At 44.0% G+C, this 21,637-nt stretch overlaps 1 protein-coding gene across 1 annotated transcript in view; it reads right to left on the reverse strand.

The window, feature by feature from the left end:
* The window catches only part of Ppp3ca (protein phosphatase 3 catalytic subunit alpha), a 275,845-nt gene extending 254,597 nt beyond the window's left edge, over window positions 1-21,248 (reverse strand). The window contains exon 1 of the mRNA XM_052179166.1: window positions 20,486-21,248. Within this exon, the coding sequence (XP_052035126.1) occupies window positions 20,486-20,543 (58 nt within the window). The 5' untranslated portion in view covers window positions 20,544-21,248. The remainder of the gene's footprint in view (window positions 1-20,485) is intronic.
* Between the last annotated feature and the right edge of the window lie 389 nt (window positions 21,249-21,637).

The raw sequence follows: 21,637 nt of genomic DNA on the forward strand, positions 1-21,637 counted from the left end.
TCCCCCAAAAGTGATGGTGTGGGAAAGATTTCAAAGTTCAAGACAGTGAAAAATAATTCATTTTTATGTATAATAGATAAAATTTTAGAAGCAATTTAGGCCTCTGAAGACATGATCTTAGAATCTAGGTCTATTGTAAATTAATGAACCAATGAACCAATATTCATTAAGCGTGAGTGATGGTTCCTAGCCCAGAGTCAGTATTCTCTATTCATTATTTCATCTGAATTTTACTAATCAATTAGCAAATAATGAGTTACTTACCAAGACTGACAACAGATATATAACCACTTTCTAGAAAAAAGTGGTCTTCTGTCCATTTCCTGTGCTTGTCAGGTCACACTCCAGCTTTGTGGTAGAGGAAACATGGGCCCCACAGCCAGAGTCTGTGCATTCAACAAAATGATGTGCAGATCTGCTTTAAAATTCTTTTTCAAAGAAATAAAAACAATATAAAAAAAAATCAAAGTCCATGAGGCCACCCGGCCTATTCCTTTAACTGCCATACACTCTTGAAATTCTTCACAGCAGGGTTCAGATCCAGCCTTGAAGCCTTGAAGCCGGATTTGTTTACTACTCTTTGGCCCTGTAGCCATGAGTAAACCTTAACTTTCCTGATCCAAACATCAGAAGGGATTTACCTCTCACCCACCTCCCAAAACTACCTCAGGGACGAAGGAGCTGACTCTTGGGAAATATGGCTGACATCGAAGCAGTCAAGCCATCATCTAAACTTGAGCCCGATGAGTCTAATTCACATCAATGAAAGCGAATGACAGGGGAATGGAAAGAGACATAGGTGTCTCCCGAGACTGAGTGTTGTCAGAACCATAATCCTTCTGCATCCATTCTCTCTCCTAAGATTCAAAACTAGACTATTGGGAATAGCAACAAGGAGCACTCAGGAAATCCCAGAGTTCGATTCCCTGGGTTACATGCATAAAATGGCCGTGGTCGTGTAATAGCATGTAAGCCTGGGTGGATAAGACAACACAACCCCAGCAACACTGTGTGTACAAGTTCCCCCTCCCCTCTTCTCTGGACAAAAATCTCTGAGTAGCTGAGGACAGCTAAATATAGACCAAATAATCTTCTGGAACTCTCTTCATAGGACAGCAGTTCGGGTAAGAACAGATGGTACTGTCATCATCTGCAGCATAATTTCATAATCATTTAAAAATATACATTAATGAGGCTGGAGAGATGGCTCAGCAGTTAAGAGGTCCTGAGTTCAATTCCCAGCAACCACATGGTGGCTCACGACCATCTGTAATTGAATCCGATGCCCTCTTCTGGTATGTCTGAAAACAGCATCAGTATACTCATACAAATCTTAAAACAAAAAAACAAAAAACAAAACAACAACAACAAAAAAAAAAAAAAACTAAAACCAAAAATAAATATATAACCTTAGTGTTGATAATTCCATTATTGTGGAAATAAACCCCATCATTCACCAAACCTCACAGTGGGAAACACTGAAAAGGACAAAATTTTACCCCATGCTACAATACACTGTTCAGCATAGGAGTAGAAGAAAAACAGTCAGTAATAATAACACTCAGGCACAGAAATCCAGCAATTAGGTATCTGAAAGTCTGAACTGGGAGGATTGGGAAGGCAAGGCCCCAGTGAGCAACTTATCTCCAGTGGCTACCTGTCTAAAAGGCATGTGGTCCTGGGTTCAATTACAAGCACAGTTCTCTCTCTTTCCCCCTCCCTCCCCTTCCTAGATTTTTGCTGTCCCTCTCCCTCTCTTCCCCTTCCTCCCCTCCTCCCCTATGTTGGCCTTCCTACCCCCATCAAGACTGGTATAAGAAGTGGTACTTCTGCTCAGTTCAAGGGGACTGGACTCTAGGCCAATACGGTAACTGAGGGATACACAGGCACACATTTTTCCAATAATAAAAACTCCTTGTGTATTACAAAGACAATACCCTATCAGTTTGGGTCAGGATAAAGCAAAATCAGAGAAACATGTTCCCACACAGCATTTACTAGAAGGTTCTGGAGAGGGGTGCTCTTTATGTTAATTGCCCACTTTACTTGACAAGTGTTCAACCACTGAGCCTTGTCCCAAAACCCCCCTTTTTTGACACAAGGCCTCACTGTGTATATAGCTTTGGCAGTCCTGAAATTCGTTGTATAGATCAGGTTAGACTTGAATTTACCTGCCTCTAATCTCCTACTTTAAATTTAAACTAGGAATTAAATTCACATTTTTAGAAAAGGCACCCAAATGTCTCTCATCTATTTTCTCACCTTGTTCATAAGTAGATTCACTGGAGTGTGTAGTCACTGGTTGTTTGAGATATTCCTAGTTGATTCACACTTACCTTATATTCATGATATAATAAAAATATCCATGTATACAATGATAAACACTGGATAATTGTCACTCTTATATGGAAAGGCTGTTTTCAAGGAAGACCTGACTTTAGTACTAAAGCACCCTCGGCAGGAAAATTGTAATGTATATTCTGTTTTTTCAAGTCATGAAGATCTCATGTTTCAATAAATCTTAGTTAACAAAACCAGAACCGTCAATAAAACACTCCAGTTGTACTCCTACTTATTCAAGGCCTGTGTTCTATATGTTAACGAATATTGTTATAAAACAATCAAAACGTAAGCCATTATGAAGTCCAAGCAAACACCACAGGGAGCAAAATCAGGATAAGGAAACAAGACCCCACGCAGACACCAGCAGGGACACATGTTCCCACATGCACAGTTACTCATCGTGACGCCAGGAAGAGTAAGAGGGCAGTAAGAAGTTGAGCTGTCTGAATATAGAGAAACCTGAGGACTGCCACACAGACTGTGAATGTCTTCTCTTACACCCGTGACTTTCAACCACTTCAACATGGGATTTCCCATCAACACTCAAACCAGCTTCAGCTAAATCAGAAACATTTATCAGTTGGGGGTTCAAGAATCAAATGTCTCCCACTGCCTGCTTTGGATGAAGCCTGGGCATGCAGGACTCCATCACCCTTCCCCCTTGTCTTCAAGAAGGGTGAAACATGCAGTTTAAAAGTGCAGCCGTGCTGGTACTCAGTCGGGTCACAGAATCCTGAAAGTAATAAATGAAATTTTCTGATCTCAAAACAATTCATATTTGCATCTAAAACTGCTACAAGGAAACCACATGACTCCCTCCTCGGAATGTTTCATGTGACAACTCCTTGAAGTGGCTTCCACTCTGGCTTTGCGCGGCTTCCTTTCTTTGCTTTAGTGACAGAAATATAGAAACGAACCTAAGAGAGCAAAACCCCTGCAGTGAGTGCAGTAAGTAACCAGCACTAGATACCTCATTCAGTTCTCAGCAACAGGAAAACCTCAAGATCCAATTTAAAAAAAAAACTCTCCTCTGACTATCTCATAGAAAGCACCTCCTCAATGTTTCAAATCAGTAAATCCTCATTTATACTTCAATGCTAGCATTCATCGCCTTCAGATATTTCTAAAATGGAGTAAAATACCAATACTCCTCTTATTGTTCCTCCCACTTAAATATATATATAATTTCAGCAGCAACAGAACTTTATATAAATACAAGTCCTTGCTCTGGGTAGGGTAGCTCACCTACAGTGTGCTTGCCTAGCAAGCAGAAAGCCCTAGGATTCATCCCAGAGCTGGTTAAACCAGGTATGCTGACTTCTGCCCCAAATCCCGCACCAAGGAAATAAAGACAGGAAGATCAGAAGTTCTAGGTCATTCACAGCTACACAGCCAGTTAGAGGCCGGATTGGGCTGCCAGAGACCTTGTGTCGGGGCTCAAGAATTAAGTCAGAGCCCTACTTCTGCAGAAGACTCCAATTCAAGTTCCTAGCACCCAAAATGGGAGGTCTCCAGAGGCATGCATTCATGTACACATGTCTACAAACACATAAACATCAGTATTTCAATGGGGACCTTGTCACAAAATAAACTCATTTATAAGCTTAATTTTCATGCAAAAATAAATTGTGCATTTTCTCTTCACATTAGTGTCACTGTGGCAAAATCTCAGGGTTTGTGGTCAAGATTGCGGGGGTCATAGCTAAATAAACACCCCCTCAAGGACCCGCTCACAACAGTGCTGCCCAAGGTACTTAGGAAGGAACTCATCCTCTTGAAAGGCAAACTCCTAATGGTGTTAATGATTTGGAAATGAAAGCTCAGGAAGTATCAAGTCACTCATGGGTCACTGATTTACTTTGGGCTAGAGCCTGTGAGGAGACAAAGAGGCCTGCAAAGGAATAAAGTCTTCTCTCTCAAGGTAAAGGTTAAATAATACAGTGCATAAGACTCGCCAATGAGAAACATTCTCCACCCATTGTTCCTGGAAAACCCATTCCCCCCCCCCCCACCTCAAGAATCACAATAATGTGCAGAAGGAAGTTGCTGGACTTGATGTGTGTGGAAGGGGGTATGTGTACATGGCCTTGTGAGCGGATGAACATGCACTTGTATGGAATATGCCTGTAAACACACACATGAAACCAGAGAATGATGTTTGGATATATATATATCCAAACAGAACCTACCAGTTTCTTCTTAACCCAATCCCATCTTTTCCAATATTATATGTACAGAACCTACAGTAGAAATCTGACAATGTGTTTCCTATGGAAATTAATTTAGCAGCCAGGTTTAGGTAAACTCTCAGATAAACCTACCCAGACACAAATTACAACAAAAATACTAAATGAATAACTACAGGGATGTGGGTTACTTTAGCATGATTAAATTCAACTGGGCTGTTAAATGCTGTGATTAGAATTATATAGAAGTTACAAAGTCTACAGCAACGAAGGCCTAGCTGGCTTATAAATTTACCACATGAAAATTACATTTAGACAGGATAAGAGGGTAAATCAAAGTTATTACATAATATAATTCAACTTGGACTACATTAATTAAAAGTAGGATACTGGAAAAAAAGCCAGTATTGCCATTTCTGTGATATTGATGCATATACACATATATGAATACCTCCTTCAATTTGAGTTAAGGAGTTTTTTAAAAGGCAGAATTATATTCTAGGCATCTCAGGAACCAGTTGGGAGGTGGAGCTTGTAAGATGAACCCCAAAAGGTTGCACTGACGAAGGGGAAAACACGTTGGCAATCATTGGTGACACATTGTACATATGAACGGCAGACACACACAGCTGTGGCTACAGGAGGCAGAGGTTCAAAGAGAAAGGCTATGGAGTCTGGGGGGATCCATGGAAATCTACTTTGGATTTAAGTTTATTTCAACTTCTGCACTGGTGGCTTGGGGTTGTGATGGTAGGAGAAGTATGGGGATGGAATTTTCGAAGCCAGCCTGAATAACCCAGTGAAACAAAATGGACTGTGGCTGCAACTCGGCAACAGAAGCCGAGTCCCAGGGCTCAGACATTCTCAACACATCCCTAAATTAAAAAAAAAGAAAAAAAGAAAAGAAAAGAAATTCTTTCTCCCTGCAGCCAGGAACTGAAACTCCAATGAAGTGCTGACAAGATTTCAATATAAAATAGCATGTGCTTTACAGTAAATAGTTTCAGAGTTCATGTATTCATAAGGGTCAAATACTAGTAAAACTAAGATCAATAACTAACAGAGTAGCGATTTAGCTCAGTTGGTATCATGCTTGTCTGGCACTCAGGAAACCCTGGGTTCAGTCCCCCAACATCACATAACCTGAGCATGGTAGAGCAATCCCAAAAACCTAGCCAAACACTAGGGAAGTGGAGAGAGGCAGACCAAAAGTTCCAGCCCATCCTCGGTTACATGTCCAGTTCAAGGCTACCTTGAGCCGCATGAGCCTGCATAATCTGTTCAGATTTGAAAAAAGAAATCACTCTAGACATCATATGAGAAAAAGAACGCACAGAAGTCAGGCTGGAAGCGGAGACTGTTGTAGGAGGGCAGCTGCAACCGGGTAGAAGCACGTAAAAGGTCTGAACTGAGTGACATGTTTGATTGGCCGGATGGATGGTAGCAACGTCGCCAGGACAGGAATCCCTGAGCAGATCCCCAACTTTATTTGCACCACGCCCCATACATAGCAACTGTCGTAGAGCTTGAGAAATCATTCCAGAGGGGAAAAGAACAGGTTGTAAATATAGATGTGCTAGTCATCAGTCTACGAGCAGTCATCGGCTATGACTTGAAGGAAGCAAGACAGCCTTGGGGACTGAGCAAAGAGATACAGGAACTTTAACATGCAGGACTTGGTCAGGAGGAGCTGCAAACAAAACAAAGGAGGAAATCCTGGAGAAAAAAGCCCATCTAGTCAAAAGGTACAGAATCTGGACACTGGGAAGCCTTTGCAGACCAATATGAAATCTCTCTGTGTAAAGGCAGAGGTCCCCAAACCACCAGGAGTGATGGGCAGGATATGAGGAAACACACACTTAATGTGAAGAAAGCCTTCTAGAATCCCCTTGGCTTTCAAAGGAGCTGTCTACTAAGGCCACAGCACCTGCCACATTCCAAAGGCTCTTTCTGAACAGGCACCAGGTTGGGCAGTGCTACATGTAATTTCTCTTCTTGTCTCAGACTTGCAAACTTAGCCCTGTTACTTCTTTCAAGAAGAAAAATGAATTCAATGTGGACATGTGGCTTCCTGCCATGGGCTTGCAGTGACATATAGAGACTGCGGGGCTGAATTCCAGATTTATCCAGAAGTGAACTAAGGCCTCTCCCAAGGATGGTAAGGTAGGTGGCTTCCTAGTCATCTCACAGGAATTGCTTTTCTTTCTTTCCTTCTTTCTTTCTTTGTTTCTTTCTTTTTTTATTTTTGTTTGTTTGTTTAGAGATGGGTCTCACTGTCTAGCTCTGGTGTACTGAAACTCTTTGTAGACCAGGCTAGATTCAAACTCACAGGGGTCTGCTTGCCTTTGCCTCCCAAGCACTGGGATTAGAGTTGTGCACTATTACCCCTGACCAAAAAAAAACAAAAAAAAACAAAAAAAAAACCTCTCTTTCTTTTTTTCAATAGCTGAACTACTTCACTTTTAAAGTCAGCCCTGTCTTCAATAGTTCATAATAATGGTGTATCATACACTAATCCTAACTTAGAATAACTGCAGAATTCCAGCTATGAAAGTCCCATCACCCCACTTCCAATCCCCTAAAACCATCTTTACTCTATGTACGATACAGGGCTACAGAGATGGTGAGCGGTTAAGAGGACTCAGATTCACTTCCTGGTACCCACAGCTGTTTCTACAGGATATTCTAAGCCTCTAACTTCCTTGGACACACACACACACACACACTCTACTCTGAGGTCCACAAAATTTAAAATAAAATAAGCTCAGAGTCACTTGAAACAGTCAAGAAAATTAAGATTGGTTACTCTTTTTTTTATTTATTTATTTTTTCTTTTTGCTAGAAATAGAAGCACAGCCTTTGGAGAGCCCCCCCCCCCCCCCCCCCCCCCGCACACACACACACATACACACACACATACACACACACACACACACACAATGCAGGGATCCTTCTGCTTGGAAAGTAATTACAACTACTTTGTCATGTAAAATTGACTTTGTTTTCTACATTCAATATTAACCATCACTAACTGCCTAGTTTAAGGCGGGCATAGTATAAAGAACATAGTATAAAGCTACCTTTGGTAGGCATTAAATGTCCAATACCTACAAAGATAAAGTGGATGGTTCAAACACATTTTAATAATTTTCAGAGCTGGAGAAGTGACCCAAGTCCTTGAAGGAGCCTGGAAGATCATAAGTTGGATCCCAGACATTGAACCACTGGAGTTTGAGTTTTGCTTTTGGTTGTGGCTGTGCGCTGATATGTTTCCCTCTTGAAGGAAGAAAGTATTTTAGTGGAGCCCACAGTTAAGAGACTTTGAATTTTTAAAAGACTTTGAATTTTAAAGATATTGGACATTTTAAAGTGATTGAACTTTTAATATGTAAAGACTATGGGACTGTTAAAGTAATTTAGATCTTGGGGATGAATAAAAAAGTAAGGGTTGAGGCTTAAAAGCGATGTGTTTGTATGTCAAGTTGACAAGGGGTCAATTGTACTGGCTAGTTTTGTGTGTCAACTTGACACAGGTTGGAGTTATCACAGAGAAAGGAGCTTCAGTTGGGGAAGTGCCTCCATGAGATCCAGCTGTGGGGCATTTTCTCAGTTAGTGATCAAGGAGGGAGGGCCCTTGTGGCTGGTACCATCCCTGGGCTGGTATTCTTGGGTTCTATAAGAGAGCAGGCTGAGCAAGCCAGGGGGAGCAAGCCAGTAAGGAACCTCCCTCCATGGCTTCTGCATCAGCTCCTGCTTCCTGACCTGTTTGAGTTCCAATCTTGACTTCCTTTTGTGATGAACAACAATACAGAAGTGTGAGCTGAATAAACCCTTTCCTCCCCAACTTGCTTCTTGGTCATGATGTTTGTGCAGGAATAGAAACCCTGACTAAGACAGTGATCAACAGTCATTTTATATACTCAACCAGGTTCAGCCTGGTTATCTACCGCAGGGAGTGTCTCTTAGTGGGAATGGGGGAGGGGGGAGGCAGTCTAGAAAGCTGAGTGAAGTTCATAAAAAGTGAGTTCCTGAGGCATGGGATATCTTCTGGGCATCGGTAACTACCAAAGTGCAGAAAATTTAGTCAGTTCGCTACATTGTTTTAATATCACGTCTGGAAGTTTTTATTTCAAAATATCAATGTTGTCTTAAACACTAACTGATCATAGAAGTCTATGCAGGGGCTGCAGAAATTAAGCAGCAGCAGTGAAGGGCACAGGCTGCTCTTCCAGAGGACCCATGTTCTATTCCCAGCACCAGCATGGCAGCTCCCAACTGTCTGTTAACTCTAGTTCCAGGGGATCTGACACCTTCACATAGACACACATGCAGGTAAAACACCAATGCACATGAAATAAGAATAAATGTTTATAAAAAAAAGAAAAAGAAGACCATAAAAAAGAAGTAGCTGCTGGTGATGCTGTGAATAGAGGAACTCTGAAATGTGCACAGAGGTCCCCACAGGTTCCCACGGCTCTGTGTGCGGACCTACCTCTCAAATGTATATCCTCCCAGTGTAGGCCCAAGCCTTTCCTGGCTTTCTGATGCATCAGACTTGAGAATCACTTGCCCAGAGCAATAGCATGATGAAACAAGGAGTCTTACACACTGTCATCATCCAACACATCCAGAGAAATACAGGCATAGTTTCCAGAAACAATACTAGGATGCATCCCAATTTAAAACCAGATCAAGCAGGCTGTAGGCCATGCATTTCACAGCTCTGGGTCCATCTCTTCTGGCCAGGACACGGGCGAGAGCACCCTCTCATGGGGCAACTTGGATCCACTTGTGAAACCCTCACAAATGTGTGTACATTGTTATCAGTAATGAATACTTCGGAGCAGAGTTAAAGCAGCAATGTGCTCTGATACCACAGCTGCGAGCCCATGGCCAGCTTCAAATCTCAGCGAAACGCGTTTTATCAAATCACATTTAATCCTTTGAGGTAATGAAATTGAATGGACTTTGAAGCTGTTTATCCATGGCCCTTGAGTTGGGCACAGAGACTCCGATCGAGTGGGAAGCTAATCTGCTGCTATGGTGTGCTGGGAAATTGACCAAGAGATCCGCTTTTCAGCCACCCCACTCTCACCTCCAAGGTACTCAGCGATCCGACCGACCATCTCTGAAACTTGCCCGCATTATGAATGAAAGGCTACAGGAAATCACTGGTGAGATTCAAATACTTTCTAGGTTCCGGGATGTTCCTACTTACAGGGATTAAGTATTAGACACCCTAAAGCCGCAAGGGACTGGGAGAAGATAAAGGGAATTTCAAAGCTTAGAGTATCATGACAGTGGCAATCCATATCCAGTCAAAGGACGTGGTATGGTGGACAGAGCCTATCTGTGAGAAGCTTCTGCACCTCAGGCAGCTTAAATTAAAGGGCAGCATGCAGGCACAGGAAGGCCACAAACCAAACTGGAGAAACCCAACTCAAAGGGCTGGTGGACCATGAATGCAGGCTAACCATGATCAACGTTTGTTCAAATCTCCATCTTCAAGGACTCTACTAACCTGACTTGGATTTAAAGGCTCGTATTAGCTGATAATATACGGAATGACCTAGAAACCACCCTGTGTGCCTAACGAGCTAGAAGACTTAGGAACAAGGGTGCTGTATTTACTATGGAATGTGTTCTCTCGGAGAACACAGACAAAGCACAGTCTTTGGAACACAACGAATTCATTTTCAGAGTAATCGGACCGCGTGGATGGGAGAAGGCATTTCTTGTACAAAGAGATGCCCAGGATGGAGGGAGGAGTAAGAGGCCTGAGGAAGCAGGGCGATCCTTCTCACTTAACCGGAGCCTGAGGTGGCAGTGTTCCCATCCCTCAGGAAGGCCTGACAGGGCTTCCACGTTAGCAGTTGCTCTAGCTAAAATTCAGCTGCACATTCCAACCACAACACTCTAATTTGCCAGACATAGACCTGACCTAAATAAGACTAAGAGATAAAAAAATAAAATAAAATAAAATAAAATAAGAGATGGGTGGGTTTCTGTAATAGATGGTGAACTGGATTCCCAAGGTTACTTCCAGCATTAAAAAAATTTTTTAAAAAAAAATCTCATAATTCAAACTAAAGGCTTTAGTATATATCTTCCCATTTATACTCAAAACAAGTCCTAACTGCTTATTCTAAGATGACAAAATAATCTATTCTAGTGTTAAATGCTCCTAGTCTTTATTACCCCCTCAGTTTGTGACCTAAATTTCTGATGCTTCAAACACTGGCTCATCTGAGCGTGATCACACACACACAGAGGTAAGCAGCCTAAGTCTGCAGACTCTGGTTAAAGCACAACCAGCTTTTCCTCGATCAGAATGCAAAATCTCTCAGATCCCGTCACAATTAAAACTCCTTATGGCCTCCGTGGTGTTCCCAACACACTCCCGAGTTGTACACATCCGTGTCTGGAAGGGCTCTGTGGAACTAAGCCAAACAGAAAGGATTCTGACTAGAAGTGGATACGAGAGAAAGATTCCGTTCCTGGTGGTGAATAGAGAAAGTCATAACTCAGTAACAATATTTGTACACAGGCTACCGGTAGCTCCCTTTATCTTAAATGCCTTGAAATGAAAGTGTTTCTGTGGGGTGGAGACAGAGGTGACACTGGGGTAAGTGAGCCCCTGGGGTGGGCCTGCTTGAAGGAGGCAAACAGTCCAGAGTGGACTGGCCGGAGATCCAAGCTCATCCGTAAAAGGGGCTCGGGGCAGATGCCTCATTTCCTGGGCCTCCCAGGTGCTGTGAATTCAAGGGCTCAGTTCTTCCAGCACTACGGAGTACAGTGTGGGAGGGTTGTGTACAGCCTCTGTTATTCAGAAAGTCTATCATTGCTGTATTTGCACTCAGTCACTTCCTATACAAATGTATGATATCTTACGTACATGTTGATTTGTAAACTCACAGTTACAAATCTGCATTTGTACACTAATGCCTGATCGAGGCCTCACAACTGCTTGTCATGTGGCCTTCCTACAACTTATTCTCATCACTAACTGAAAAAGAAATCACCACCTCCCTGCAATCACGGAGGAAAATTAATCTGCACACTTTCCCCAGCCCCTGGTGACAGGCATGCAACCCAGTGCCCTGTATACACCAGGCAAGCGCCCCGCACTGAACCATTCACACAGCCTTCTGTGCATCTTGTAACAAAGGTCCACCTAAAAACAACACCCACAGTCCCGTCAGCGGTATTTCTGCATATTGGTCGTAGATGCTCAGGGAACAAGAACACTGCATACTCCCCAGTAAAACAGAGCTGTGGCTCAAAAAAAAAAAAAAAATCAAGACATCATCATATGTCTGTAAGCTAATCTTAACAAGTTGAACAAAACCTTGAAATAGAACCCCACAACTTAAGAACTTGAAATGCATCTCAGTTTTTCTATTAATGAATAGATATAGCAATTATGGATCACAGTCCTGTTGTAAAGCAGGCTCTCTGCTAGAGCTGAATATATAAAGGCATATGGGACAGCGTCTTCCTCTCCCTAGGTCAAGGCTTCCCAACCTTCCCAATGCTGTGACCCTTTAAAGCAGCTCTTCATGGTGTGGTGACACTCAACCATAAAATTATTTTCACTGCTACTTCCTAACTGTCATTTTGCTATTGTTATGAATAGTGATGTAAATATCCGTATTTTTCCACTTGTCTCAGACAAACCCTGTGAAAGGTTCATTCACACCCCTAAAGGGGTCACAGCACACAGGGTGAGAACCACTGCTCTAGGGCTTTTTACTTCCAGAGGAGGAGAGGCAGACAAGAAAACAAACCATTGGCAACAACCTGCTCCCAGCTAGGTGGTCAGTGTGGGAGACTTCAGCTGAAGATGTCATACCCAAGGGTAGGAACTGAGTGACCCAAGGAACTATTCCTATCCCAAGAATCAGGCCCTCCCAGGAAAGGTAACACTAGCTATGTGTAACAAAGAAACAAGCTTAGACTTCATCCTTAAAAAAAGAAGTCTAAATTTCTCTGTTAAAAGCAAACAAAGAACAGCACAATGCTGACTCCAGTTCTGTCATTTTAAAAGACGGTATATTACGCTTTTAATTTAATCTGATAGGATGGCATTGCTTACAAGATACTTAAAAACAAATGTCAACACATGGCCCAAAGCCCACTCAGCAGAAACAAGGACTCAGCAGAGTGGGTGCCATGGTTTTTAACTTCTCATGGCCTGTTCATCTTCCAGATGGATGCTGTCCAGTGGTGCTTCAGGGCCAGAAGATGACAAGAGGCTACAACAGCAAGACTGGCACTTCTAAGTTAAAACATACACACACACACACACACACACACACACACACACACACTCACACTCACACACTCACACACACACTCACACTCACACACACACACACACACACACACACACTCTTTCACACACACACACACACACACCAGAAAATAATAAATCAAGATGCATACAAAGGAGGGTTTGAGTTTTGCATTTTGATTTTGTTTTCTTTCAAAATATATCAGATCATTTTCTTATAAAATTGGAAGTCTTGGCAATAATTAACATAAAAACCATCCAATTATCCCAGGATTAAATGAATAATGTATCTTCCCAAATATGTCAAACAGCTGACAGCTTTAACTGATTACTAAAAAAAAATCAGTATTTTATTACAAAATAAAGTGTTCAAGTTCAAGCTAATAATCTCAGATTTAAAAAAAATTAACTTTAAAATTCCTCAGACACAGGCAATTAAAATGATCAAACATGAAAGCCGCCCTCAGCACAGCTATGTCACCTTCGTTCTGCCTTCCCATCCTCCAGTTCCTGAGTGGGCTGAAGAAGGAATTTTCCAGTCACCAAATACAACCATTCACAAGGAATCGGAACTTGAAAGCAAAAGAAAAGTCAAAACAAACAGAATTTGTCTCTGTTTTTAGCTTAAGACAACACATGAAAACTCCACAGTGATCAAGTCATTCAAGGAGTGTTTACTGGGAACAAAACAGGCAGAGCATCCTGGTAAGCGCCACAGGTCGGACTGACCAAACTTTCAAAACAAAACTCTGAATCCGAATATTGACAAATGTTATGCACTCCTGAGTACACGCAAAACCTACGATGCAGGACAGGATCTGGTGGGTGAGCTGTGATTTTCAGAACATTCCGTTATTCCATAGAAATAAATGCACCTTTGGAATCAGAACTAATAATTCCTCCCAAGGAGGAAAACCTGAGGGAACACAGTTGCTGTGGAAAGAGACTCTTATGTATGTCTTAAGACTAGATGAGTCCCAGCAATTTTTTTTGTTTTTTGTTTTGTCAAGACAGGGTTTCTCTGTATAGCCCTGGCTATCCTAGAACTCACTCTGCAGACCAGGCTGGCCTCGAACTCAGAAATCTGCCTGCCTCTGCCTCCTAAGTGCTGGGATTAAAGGCATGCGCCACCACCGCCCGGCCCAGCAATTATTTTTTACACAGCACACTACACACACACACACACACACACACACACACACACACATACCACACCACACTACACCACACCTCTTTCTCTCCAAATGCCAACAATTCTTCTGGTTTCATAACAGTTGATCAGGGTCTGAAATTGATGACCACTGAGAGGTGGTGGATCACAGTCAAGAGGCGGCTTCTAGAAACTTCTGATAGCTGCTTAGGTGTCTTGCTCTTCTGCAGACAAATTCAGCACTTCTAGTGACAAGACACTTAAGTTCACAGAAAACCAGAATTAAAGTCTGAAAATCAAGCTGCAGTGTCTTTTACTATGAGACCACAGCATGGAGTTGGAAAAACACAAAGTTCTGTCACATTGTGCCCTACACACCAACCACAGGACCCTTGCATTCCCAGGGTAGCTTTTAGCAAACATAGCCCATCCTGACATCTGAGGGAGATGATACAATTGGGCACCCGTATTCCTTCCTATGAAGGTCTCAAAAATACCTACTTTACATTTTTAAAAAAGGAGCATTTTTATCTTTTATTTACTTTCTTAGACAGGACTCATTTCTGCCACGTTACTGCACACTGAAAACGGATTTCAAACTCCAGCAGTACGAATGGGTCCACAAGCTGGCAGTACATCATATTTCAATACTTTCAGAGTCTGTAAACAGGGAGGATGAGAGGTTCCACTCTATGAACGCATGCTTTATGAACATGAAACTCAACTGATAATTTCATATATGAGGTGGAAGTACTTGCAGAATGAAATAAAAATGCGGGAGTAGTAAATGACAAGTGCTAAAGACTTAGCTTACAAGACAATGTCCCCTTTCGGGGCCCAGGTCCCTCTCCCAGAACAGCTACAACTTTAAAAAAAAAAACAGTGATAGCTTTGGTGCTTTGGAATTCCTCTAAAAATTAACATGGAGAACAGCACTGTTGTCCAATGTCATTATCAGTAACTCAGACAGAGGCTGACAGCAGGAACTTACAGATGAAAGTGCTGTTCGTCAGAGTATACTATTTCTATCTCTGGTTACACACCTTAACGGAAAGTCATGTTCACCAGGGTTTCTTCAGTAAACCTCACACCAAGACCAAATAAGATTATAACATTTTCCCAAACATTTCAGCAGAATGGCCCATTTCTGCTAATATAGATATAGAGCAAATATGTTTTTACATAGCCAGTGATTTAGGAAAGCGAACTGGCGAGAAAATGTGGTAAGATCGAACATTGAAAAGTGTCTACGCTCAAGCAAGAAGAGCCTGCTTACTCACAGAACCCGTTCCCTTACCTGAATTCTTGTCTCGCCCATACCTCTTCGCCTGTTCTGCCTCCATTTCTTTGGTTATAAAGAATCAGCAGTGCAAGCTACTGCATTATGGCTTTGAATATTACCAGTTCTGACCATTCTAGAGAGATTGGAGAACACGTATCATTTGTCATTTGTAATTCTCTGTCAACAGTGAGGGATGCGCCATTGTCAAGGAAACACCCAGCCTTCCTTATCCCACAGGATACAAGAAGGTGGCCTGTTAAGTTAAAACACATAACCTACAATTACAGAAGAATTCAAGATCTGAACATAACCCTCTTAAATATCAACTGATTGCTGCACCGGTAAGTTGCTGAAAATTGAACACAATTATTTTTTAATGATCATAAAATTTGCTGCTGAGTCATTCTTCGCCTACCTTCATAATTCCTAAAGTTCCAGCATTTTCTTACAAAGCCTTCACAATGGCGATCTAGACTCTCTAAAGCCTGCAACTGCAACAATGTTATTTCCCCACAACAGCACTCCAAATGGACTCTATTTGACCTTATCATTAGTTCCAACTTTACACAACAGCACAGAAAAATAAGGGAAACCCTGAGATGACAGCTGTCAATGCTGACTACACAGGGAGAAGTCATACTTTCACGCCCCTATAATTATCATTTTAAACAGATCATGGAGAATAAACTGATTCAAAATGGCACATTTTTACCTAACATCAATATCACCATAAATCACATTAGCTAGAGTCTAAGGAAGCCAGATTGCTGTCTTTTTCTGACCATGTTTAAATATAGTGTCTATTTAAAGCAAAGGTTCATTTCTGTTCTTTATAACAACACCAACATTGTATTTAGTTCTTCTAGAAGTTGTTAACATTTAGAATATGCCTAAATCTCCTTTTCTTACAAACTGTTTTGAAAACATTGAATTTGTGTTAACTTTACTTTTAAGAAATCCTGAGAGTAAATATTACTGAATACATCAACCCAATATCTAGTTAGCAGCATGAATTTGTATTCGATCCACTCAAGCATAACATCCATGTCAGAACTATGTCATTTGTGGTATTAGCTATACTAGCAAATGCCTCTCTCAACAGTCAGTGCTAACGTAAACTCTACCCACCAAATATTGATGTTTAATGGTAATGGTTAGATCAACTATACTATATTCCAAAGGAAGGCCAGACAAATGAAACAAATGGACTGATATCAAATTTATTAATTAGTTAATTAATTCATTACAATGTACATTAAGTAAATTTGGAAAGTGTTCTTCTTGATAGCCCACTGCTTTTGTTTCCTTTTGCAAATACAACAGTCATTAGTGATGTGCCAAATTCTTGTTTTCTTTTTGAATACTCACACCAGTGTTTCTCAGCCATAAATACCGATGGCTTATATCATCAATTACTTAGTAACAGTCTGTTGACTCCTGCATTCTAGCCTGGATGATCTTAGACATCTTCCCAGAATCGCTCTACCTGTGCCTGGTTACATGACGAGATCAAAGGTGACAGTGTGTACAGCAGCAGCTATCTTCCCCAAACCAAAAGCAAACATCTACAGAGGAGAGCAGAGCACAGTCTTCAGGACTCTTCCCAGGAATCCACCCTCTGACAGCCTGCCAGACTCTGGAAAGACTATTATTATAATCAGTGTGGGATAAGGTAAAAGGCCCATTATAAAATATGTGGAAATGAGAAAAGAATTATCCAGAGCCAGAACACTGCCACAAGCTCAACATCACAGTCCAATCTTCTCCAAAGACTTCTGTCAAAGGGCAACACTTTACAGCCAAAGTGGAAGCTTACAGAGGACAGAGAAAAGTGACCAGATACAAAAGTCTCAATAGACTGCTTGGGTATACTGCAGAAGGAAGCAGGCCATAGGGTATGTAGGGGGTGGGGAAGAGAGCTAGTTACCCTATTAACCTCAGTCTTCTACTGGTAACAGTATTCTCCGTGTAGCTCTAAGACATAATGTGAGCCAGACATGGTGTAGCGCTCCTGAAATGCACCTCTGGAGACCCAAGGCAGGAGGATCTTGAGTTTGGAGTAAGCCCTCAACATATATAGTCTTTCTCAAAACAAACAAACATAGTTTACATGTTCCAATAAATGATAGATAAATAAATAAATAAATAAATAAATAAATAAATAGATGGATCAAATTATACTGGTTCCCAACAAACAGAATGCCAAAATCTTTTCTCCGTATTCTAACAACTTTTAAATTTGTTTTTAAATTTAGGAACAGTCAAATAAACCAAGAGATAATTTGCTAGTTGAAGTAACCTAAGTTCCTCTCTTCAGCCACCATGCCTCTTTCCTTCTTGAAGTTTAAAGATTCTGTACACAATGTAGCAGATCCAGCAAACCTCTACAGTGCCATAGTTGAAGCTAAAGCTCAAACCTACCTTTCTAAGGTTGCATTCTGGAAGCACAAATCAAGAGGGCTGTAGAAAGCTGTCGTCATATTACTATAAACAAAACCACAAGCCCAGAGTCATTTGTAAATAGCAATTTGTCATCCAGCAAAAGCCAGATCACAGCAATAAAGATAACTGTAGGAAAAAGCCAAGGCACGCCACAAGACTGATCTGACTATTCCTATAGGTATCAAATACAGATACATTGTATAAGAGGAGACAAGACCTCAAGAGCAGAGATAGCTCCTCAAAGATAAGCCATTTCCTGTGTTAAGAAATGACTTCAAGAATGACAATTGACATAAAGGTTTCAGAAAATATGGACCAAAAAAAGATCTTCCTGTACTGCACTCTATGTGCATTTTAAAATAAAAAATAATTCTGTGATTTTTCTTTTTCCACTCAGCATACGTGTTGCTTCCCACTTGTTAAATGTGGATATAATATGCAAAGGGATCAAATAGATTATGATCTCAAAATACTAATCCTGAAAACCTTATGCATGACAAAATGTTGTGTGGAAGCTGTGTCAGGATTTTTAAACCAGTGACATAAAGCATGCAAAAAAAGCATAAGAAAAACAAAACCATGGCAGGGTGCCCATCTGAAACTCAGCAGTCATCAATATTTTTTTTCTGTAAACAAAATCTTCCAGTAGAATCCCTATCAAAACAAGTGGGAGATTAGAGTAATGCTTCCTATTTTGAATTTACAGTCCGCACTTATACATCACTTCTGAAAAGAATACATAAATCAAATCAAAAATGTTGGAGTTATGGGTGTGCCTATGTACTACTGGAGGAAGTCATTTATAAAACCCGGCACTGAAACATGAGGCAAGAGAGCTATAGAATGGTCGGACGCTGGCTCTGCTTATTAACTGGTAAACATATCAAGCGATTAGTTTTACATAGTTTACTTGATGACAATAACTATCTAAATCCACATTTTAGAAATCCACATTTGACATCTAAAGCAGGCAATGTGACAGGTCTCTCTCTCTCTCTCTCTCTCTCTCTCTCTCTCTCTTTCTCTCTCTCTCTTTTTACTACCGACACACAGTATCATCTTTGTAAACTATTACTTTGTTTAGAAAACAAAGTATCATTGCTTTGGAGCTATGCCTCAATTTCACACATTAAGGAGATACTTGCTGATCACTGCACAAGACTGTTGTGCGTCCGTGACTCTATCACCAGGTTTTTACAGAGCTATTCCTCTCCCCTCTTTATTTTGATGGCTCTATGAATCCTACTTTGAAGGAGGAATGATTCCAATATAGAGAGAGAAACTATTTTATTCTCTCACAAAAGAAAACATAACACACATACACATACACGCACGCAAGCACACACACACACACACACACACACACACACAGCACAACACAACTCAAAACTTTAAACACTGAGCAAATGTAGGAGCAAGTATCCCTTTTAGAGCTCCAGAGAATATGTAGTATGGTCTTAGAGAGGGCACTGGGTTACTTTCACCTAAGTGTTCCTGGAGCAAATGACTTGATTGTTTTGCGCTCTAGCTAATGCTCTGCTGCATAAGATCCCATTTCTGATCACACACACACACACACACACACACACACACACACACGTCTGCTCCCATCACTCCTTCCAGTTTCAGAGGCCCGCTCTGCACAGGCTCTTGCCCACCTCAGCCTTGCTTAGAACCCTGACCCCAAGAATAAGTGTCACTACTTAATCCTTTCGTATCTGCAGTTCCTCTCCTGTTCCACGTTGGAATACAGTGAGGATGGTGGGATACCTCCAAAGGATAGAAAGGGCAACCACGTTGTCCCCTTCCTCACCCCATGCATCCCCCGGGGTTCTCCTAGCCAGCAACTCAGAGCCACCCCTGTCAGTTGTACACATACATGTCATCCCTAGCAATAAAGACAACCAAATAGCCCGTTACCAAGGGAGTGTTAGGAGCTTGGGGGGAAGGGAGCACGGTGAGCTTCCCACCCTAAAGGTGTGCACCGGCAGGGAACCCTTTAAGAGCAATGACAGGTCGGCCGCAGTCAGCCGTGGGTGGCAAGGGAGGTCGACAGAGGATCGCCACTGCTCGCGTCGCTCCGGGCCTGCGGGGAAATCCCGGGGCGGCAGCGGGGGCTCCGGTCGTCCCCCGCCTGGCGCTGCCCCCACGCGGCCCCGGTCCCCCCGCCCCCGCGGCGCTCGGCAGCCGGAGCTGGGCTCCCCCCACGCTCTCCCGCTCTCTCGCGAGTCCTGTGCAGGCCCTTCCCGCGGAGGGGGAGGGGGCGCCCAGGGAACTGCTGCAATGGAGCGCCTGGAGCAATGTGCCGGGGCGAGCCAGTCCGCGGCAAGCCACGGCCACATAAAAATGCCCTATTAATTTTTTAAAAGCCATAAATCACCTCCCCTCCCTCTACAAAGAGCAAACCATAAACCCGATCCCATGCAAGCCCGCGAGCAGCCACCCACTTCCTATTTCTGTCACAGCAGCTACACCCTGCCAGCAGTCACCCCCCCGGGCGCCCCCTCCCGCCACCGCCACCCCCGCCACCGCCTCCCAGCCACTCAGCCATTTGCCAACTGCTGCCCCCCGTCCACAAAAATAAATAATAAATAAATAAAAATAAATGCCCCGATAAGGGCCGGGTGGGCGGTGTGGGGGCAGGGCGCGGCGGAGGAGGGGATCGCCTCTTGCAGGAGATCCTAGAAGGTCCCCGGCGCTAGCCGGAGAGGGACAACCGGGGCGGGGGAGGGGCGGACGGTCGCCTGCGGCACTCGGTGCACCCCGGGCCGACGCGGCGCTGCGCTTACCTTTCACCACCCTGTCGGTCGTCGACAACTTGGGATCAATCGCCTTGGGCTCGGACATCTCCAGCCACCGGGAGGGGGGGACAGCGACGCGCTGCTCGTCCCGTCCGACTGCACACCCCGACCGCACCGGCGGGCCAGACACTCAGCGCCGCCGCCGCCGCGCTGCAAACCGCTCGGCTGGAGCTCCGGGCTCTGGGCTGGCTCGAAAGTTACTGCCGGCTCCGCGCGTCCCTCCTCCGCCGCCGCCGCCTTCACTCCTCCTCCGCCGCCGCCAGCCCCGCCGCCTCGCTCCGGGCTGCGCGTGTGTGCTGGTTATTTATTTATTTTCTGAGCACGCCTCCCGGTTCTTCTTTTATTCTTGGGGACGGGGCGGGGGATGGGGAGGAGAAGCGCACGCGAGCACCCACCCCGGCACCGACACCGGGCGCCGCGCAATGGAGCCCCCACGCGCGCACACGGTCGGGATTAAGACCGATCACATGGGGAGGGCCGGGGGCGAGGGAGGAGAGGCAGGGCCGCGGATGTCAGCGCCGCCAGACGCGCCTCGGCTTCCCGGTGCTGGAGAGGCGGCTGCCGCTGCGGCCGCCGCTGCTTCCCCAAGCCGATTGTCGCCGGGAGCCGCCGGGGCCGCGGCAGCCGTAGACGTCCCGCCGCTGCGCTCGTCCGCGATCCTCCTCTGCCTCGCGGCGCCGCTGCTTCTCCACGTACAGGCAACAGCCGCTGAGCTCGGTGGACACAGTCCGGGGCACAACCTCGCCTCCGCCGCTGCGCCGGCCGCCGCCACCACCGCGCCCGCCTCCGCCTCCTCCCCTTCCTCCTCACCGCCCCCGCCTCCAGCGCCCGGGCTACCTCCTCCTCAGGGTCCGCCTTAGGGCCCGCCCCACGCTGCACCTCGCAAGCTCATTGGCTAGGGCGCGCGTCCCTCTTCGCTAAGGCGGTGGTCTGTGTGAGCGCCCCGCCCCCTGCTCTGTTTTCTTCGGGGTGCCAGTCAGTCCCGCGGGCCTGCTGCTTCCACCGCCCTGTGACCGCTCAAGTGTCACTGGAGTGGGCAGAGAGGAGGGAGGCGCGACTGGGAGGAGGGCCCCGGAGGAGCTGGGCTGCCGCGTGTCCCCGCGCCGGCCTGCTCCGGAGGTCCCGCACACACTCCCGGCT

This window comes from Apodemus sylvaticus, chromosome 4, assembly GCF_947179515.1.
Source record: "Apodemus sylvaticus chromosome 4, mApoSyl1.1, whole genome shotgun sequence".
Classification (NCBI taxonomy): Eukaryota; Metazoa; Chordata; class Mammalia; order Rodentia; family Muridae; genus Apodemus; species Apodemus sylvaticus.